This window comes from Mandrillus leucophaeus, unplaced genomic scaffold (genome assembly GCF_000951045.1).
Source record: "Mandrillus leucophaeus isolate KB7577 unplaced genomic scaffold, Mleu.le_1.0 Scaffold78, whole genome shotgun sequence".
Taxonomy (NCBI): Eukaryota; Metazoa; Chordata; class Mammalia; order Primates; family Cercopithecidae; genus Mandrillus; species Mandrillus leucophaeus.
In genome coordinates, this window is record NW_012108474.1 from 2888350 (window position 1) to 2893937 (window position 5588).

At 57.7% G+C, this 5588-nt stretch overlaps 1 protein-coding gene across 1 annotated transcript; it reads left to right on the top strand.

Annotated features, from left to right (window-relative positions):
- Window positions 1-4321: 4321 nt before the first annotated feature.
- Window positions 4322-5538, top strand: ATP6V0C (ATPase, H+ transporting, lysosomal 16kDa, V0 subunit c). Its single transcript, XM_011967004.1, has 2 exons — window positions 4322-4697; window positions 4862-5538. The coding sequence occupies exons 1-2, from the start codon at window positions 4564-4566 to the stop codon at window positions 5064-5066; spliced, it is 339 nt and encodes a 112-aa protein (XP_011822394.1). The 5' UTR covers window positions 4322-4563; the 3' UTR covers window positions 5067-5538.
- Window positions 5539-5588: the final 50 nt, after the last annotated feature.

The following is a 5588-nucleotide window of genomic DNA, read 5'->3' on the forward strand; positions in this document are numbered from 1 at the left end:
CGGGTCGGGCCCAGGAGCGCCCGGGAGAAGGGTGCCTGGAGCTTTCCGGCCGGTGGGGAGCCCATGTCCCCCATGGGAGGTCCACAGCCCTCGCCCTTGTGGCGGCCGGCCCCCGGGGTCAGGTGGGTCTCACGCACAGGCAGGTGCTTCCGGTTGGAGCTGGTTACGGTTGCCCAATACCCGTGTCTCTGTGTGGGCTGTTTGGGAAAGCTGGGCTGAGGGCTTGGTTCGGAGAGCCCGCGGAGACCCAGGGGTGGGAGTGTGTGGAAGTGGAGGGAGCTGGGAGACAGTGTCGGCGCTGGCGGGGCTGTGTAGCTTGCAGAGGGTCTATGCTCTGAGGTGGGTGAGAGGGTGGCATGGATGTCTGAGTTTATAGGATCGAGTGGTTGCCTTCTGGACTGAGGCTTCCAGTTCTGGTCCTAATGAATGGAGGGATGAATGAATGACCTTCTTTTCCTTCCCTGGGGCCTGAAGTTGGGAGGGGCTTCCCTGGGCTTGGAGAAGGGGCCTTCTAGGGTTCTTGATGGCACCCTGCTTTTGAAATTGGGCGTTGACAGGTCCTGGGCGTCCAATTTAGTGACAGTTGGTCTCCTTGGGAGAATGGCACTTGGTCTAGGGCTAGGCCCAGGAATGTGGGTCCCACGAGTTAAGTTCTGACCCAGTCTCAGCCCCCGTGGACTGGCCTGGCCTGGTCTGGTCTCCGCCTCCGTGGTTAGGTCTGGTTTTAGCTTTGATGACCCTGCCCTGCCCCACCCTGCCTGGTGGCCTGGGGAGGCTCCTAGTGCAGGTATGTGGAGGGTTTGAACTCCAAACAGCCTCTGCTGACTGTAAACACCTGCGGGGTGGGGGCTTGGGGCTCTCTGCTTCTTGGGGGCCTCCCTCTGCCTGGGCCTGTCTGCCATTCGCGAGTGAGCCCTGCCCTTCCCATCATGTGCAAGTAAGAGGTCATTTGTGGTGGAAGAAGTGGTCTAGACTTATACTTCCTTCTAGGCACCGCCTACTCTTTCCACACGCTCAATCAAGGCTTTTCGCAACAGGCTTCTGAGCCTTTCCCCAGAGCCTCCTCTGTTCTTTGCCCCCAGAATGCCTCCAGAGATTCCATTTTGCCTGGCCACCTGTGGGATACTGCTTGTGGCTGTCATTCATTCATCCAACCAATCTTGATTGAGTGCTTACTATGTGCCAGGTACTTGGAGGATAGCAGTGAACAATATGGGATCCCCGCCCGTGTGGAACTTAAATTCTAGCTGTTGCTGCTTGCTCTTGAAGCCCTGAGTTTGTCCACCGAGCCCTTTTTCTGAACCCACCTTCTTGCCTCCCTCTCCATCAAGACCTACACAGGCCTTCGGACAGCCTGATTATCCCTGGCTCTTCAGGATAAACGTGGCTTACTGTGGCTCTCCAGGAGCTGACATCTGACTTCACTTGGCCAATTCAATCACATGGTTTTTTTTTCCCCCCCTTCTCAAGACAGGGTTTTTCTCCGTTTCCCAGGCTGCAGTGCAGTGGTGTGATCTCGGCTCACTACAGCCTCAACTTCCCAGGCTCAAGCAATCCTCCTGCCTCAGCCTCCTGAATAACTGGGACTACAGGCACAGACCACCATGCCCAGCTAATTTTTTTTAGAGACAGGGTCTCGCCTTGTGGCTCAGGCTGGTCTCAAACTCCTTGTTGCCTCAAATGATCCACCCCCTCTGCCTCCCAAAGTGCTGGGATTATAGACATGAGCCACCATGACTGGTCCAACTTCTGATTTCATTTCTGCCTTCTAAACATGCTTTTCTCCAGGACCTGGCTTCACCTGCTGTGCTGACCTAAACAAGCCCCCTGCCTTCCAGTGGCATCTGCTGTTGCCATCACGCCAGCCTCCAACTCTGTCCCCAGCTCGTGGCCCTTGGCCTGCCTGGCACTGACGGATTGGTCTTAAATCGAATGAGGTCCACAGGCCTCTTGCAGGCCCCCATCCCAGCTTCTCTTTTTTTTCCATCATGACAAATGTCCTGTTGATTTTCTTCATTGTGTCCCCCAAGAAATTGTCATTTGCTCCTTTTCTGTATTTCCTATGACTGACTCCCTGCTGGTAGGCGCCCTTTATTTTGTGCTTGTGTTTCTGGAACTGTTTTCTAGCCCCCTACTCTTTCTGTGGACGCTGAGCCTGGTGCTTCTCACAGGTCTGCCTTCTGCAGTCTGGTCAGGCTTGGCCTCCGGACTGGAGTCCAGGGTGCTCACGGCACAGTGCTTTTGGTGGCTATCTCTTTCTTCCCTGTGCTCCTCTTGGTGCCTCCTCCCACTGCCAGCCACATGACTCTTCCTGCTGCCCTCTGTAGGGAAGGGTCTGGCTCGCTTCCTGCCTCTGGTGGACACTGGCCTCATAGGGTCCACTACCTGGCTTGCTGATTTCCCTGTATTCAGTCTCCTGCCCACATGTCCGCCGTGCTCTAGTCTCTTGTGCATACATGATGCAGTCGGATGTGGTCCTGGGCCTGCAGCGGGAGCCCCTAAAATGCACTGTAATTGGTCTGTATGCTCGCCAGGGAAAAAATGCACTGTAACCAGGAGTTGAGGTCAGGCGTTGGGACAGGCCCTGGGCCCCAGTCTTCAGGTGCACTGGGTGTTGGCGTGGCATGTCTGGGCACTTCCAAGGTGGCGTGGAGGAGGCAGTGTGGCTCCCTGGCCCAGGTCCCAGCCTCCTCCCTCCCGCCAGTCACTCCCTGGATACCCAGCACCATCGTCTTGGTGTCTCCGCCGGTGCTGTCCAGAGGCCCTGTATTACTGCCTTGTTTTCCTGTGACTCCTCTCTCCCCGCCAACTTGGGACACTTGTCTGTGAAGCCCTTCCCCAGCTTCCCATTTTCCGCTCTTCCGGAGCGTTTCTCTGTGCCTGGAGGTCACCGTGCCTGTGTCCGCACTTCTGCTCAGTGCTGGAGCACAGGATAGGCAACTTTTGTGGCCCAAATATATCAATAAAATATGAAGAAAAATGGTGGGGGTAGTCCTGGTCCCTTCCACTTCTGTTCTATGTAGTCTTCTGCAGGTCAGGCTGTTGTTAGTTTTTTTTGTTTGGGGGGTGTGTGTGTGTCAGAGATTCACTCTTGTTTGAGACGGAGTCTGCACCCGGGCTGGAGGGCAGTGGTGTGATCTCGGCTCACTGCAACCTCCACTCCCAGATTCAAGCGATTCTCCTGCCTCAGCCTCCCGAGTAACTGAGATGACAGGTGTGCTCTACCCCTCTGGCTAATTTTTGTATTTTTAGTAGAGACGGGGTTTCACCATGTTACCCAGGCAAATCTTGAACTCCTGACCTCAGGTGATCTGCTCACCTTGGCCTCCTAAAGTGCTGGGATTACAGGCGTGAACCACTGCGCCTGGTCAAGTCAGGCTGGTTATTGATCTCCCCTAAAAGACCATGGCATGAGTGGAGGGGGCAGGGAGTTGCCAGTGCAGTCCACTCAAGCAGCTCAGTAGGCCCCTGTGGTGGCCCTGGAGGGCAGCTGGTAGAAGTCAGAAAGACAGATGAGCCCCCGTGACTCTGCTGTGTCCACAGAATTCTCCACTTTGAGAATAGGGCCCAGGAGAGGGGAACTGAAAAGAAAGGCAACATACTTTTGGGAGAGGAAGGAGGGACAGCTCTGGAGGAGACAGGCGCCACCCTGGAGCCCGACCCACCAGCACTGTTGCGGTGGGAGGCTCGGGCCCTTTGGCCAGGCTCCTGTGTGCTGAGAGCCCCCCGCGTGCAGGGGAGACCCCTCTGCGAGGTCAGCTGAGGCCTCGTGGTTGGACTGGTGATGATTCCCGTAGTCGTCTCTGCCCCTGTTCTCTTCTTGGCTCACCCTGTCTCCTGTCTGGTTATTTAGAGAAGATTCTCCAATCTGTCGAGGGTCCAGGCCTGCTGTGTGACTGAGGGTGCTCAGAGCTGCCCTTTCTGGCAGAACGTTTGACCCTCCTGGGGGAATATTTGGGGCTGGGAGCGTTGGGGAGCTTGGGCTGGGCAGTGAGTCAAGGGAGCTCTGGCCTGGGTGACAAGAGTGGCCAGGTCAGCTACTTCTGACCCTCAGGTCACACCCTGCAGCAGTGGCTTTGCCATCCCCAAGACCTTTGGTGACTTTTCAGCGTGTTGTCCTGGGCAGTAGCCCTAAGGGTCAACTGATCCTGACCCCACATGTGGGCTGCTGAGGCTGCACTGAGGCCCCTGGGGTGATAGGTGGTTTCACCGCAGAGCCAGGAGCCCCAGATGGGCAACGCTGCCACAAGGGCTGCTGCTGGAGGAAGAGCTGGACTCTGAGGGTGGGGGCCTCATGTAGAGGAAGGAAGGAGTGGCCATCCTGGGTTCCTTTTGCCTGCCTGTGGCTGTTCCTCCTGGGTCCTCTTGCCCTGGGCTGGGTGCCTGCTTGAGCTCCCCCTCTGCATGTGATAACTTGCGGTGGCCCTTACAGCTGTGCCAAAGCTACACCTTGGGGTCCTAGCCCCAGCTGGCCTGCGTACTGCTGTGGGCTCACACCACCTTCCTCCCACAGCCCTGGGCGCTGCCTATGGCACAGCCAAGAGCGGCACCGGCATTGCGGCCATGTCTGTCATGCGGCCAGAGCTGATCATGAAGTCCATCATCCCAGTGGTCATGGCTGGCATCATCGCCATCTACGGCCTGGTGGTGGCAGTCCTCATCGCCAACTCCCTGAATGACGACATCAGCCTCTACAGGTGAGCGCTGGGGTCAGGCCCCATAGGGCTGGAGGGCTGCAGGGCCGCAGGGAGGGGAGCGGTTTCCCCGTGGGTGGTGACCCGGACCTCTGTCTCCCTCTGTCTCTCTCTGTCTCTTCCTGGTCAGCAGGCTGCTGATGTCAGTCCTCTCTTCTTGCCTCCAGGAGCTTCCTCCAGCTGGGCGCCGGCCTGAGCGTGGGCCTGAGCGGCCTGGCAGCCGGCTTTGCCATCGGCATCGTGGGGGACGCTGGCGTGCGGGGCACTGCCCAGCAGCCCCGACTATTCGTGGGCATGATCCTGATTCTCATCTTTGCCGAGGTGCTTGGCCTCTACGGTCTCATCGTCGCCCTCATCCTCTCCACAAAGTAGACCCTCTCCGAGCCCACCAGCCACAGAATATTATGTAAAGACCACCCCTTCTCATTCCAGAACGAACAGCCTGACACATACGCACCGGGCCGCCGCCCCTAGTAGTTGGTCTTGTACATGCGCAGTGTCCTAGTGCCCATCGTCTGTTTTCCTGGCCTTGCCCCCGCCCGCCCCATGCCGTGGACATCTGGGCCCACTCATCGCCCCTCCAGGCCCCCGGCGCCCCACCCCCTAGAGTGCTCTGTGTATGCGGATGATTTAGAGTTGTCATTTCTCTTTACTGGATGTTTATTTATAAAGATCTGGCCTGTTCCCGCGTCTGCGGAGCGGCCCTCGTCTCCCAGCTATCTATAACCTTAGCTAGAGTGTCGCCTTGTGGGTTCCTGTTGCTGAGACTTCCTGGATGGAGCCGCCCTCACCGCGGGGCTGTGGCCCTGCGCGGAGCTGTGTCCAATAAAGTTTTTGGATGTGACGGGCCTGTGTCTGCTCAGCTTGTTGGGCGCGTGGGCGGGGGTAGGCGGG

Bases quoted from the DNA above. Each gene is read 5' to 3' on its own strand.
- ATP6V0C (XM_011967004.1), top strand. From the start codon at position 4,564: ATGTCTGTCATGCGGCCAGAGCTGATCATGAAGTCCATCATCCCAGTG. The intron at 4,698-4,861 runs GTGAGCGCTGGG...TCTTGCCTCCAG, and splicing joins GACGACATCAGCCTCTACAG to GAGCTTCCTCCAGCTGGGCG.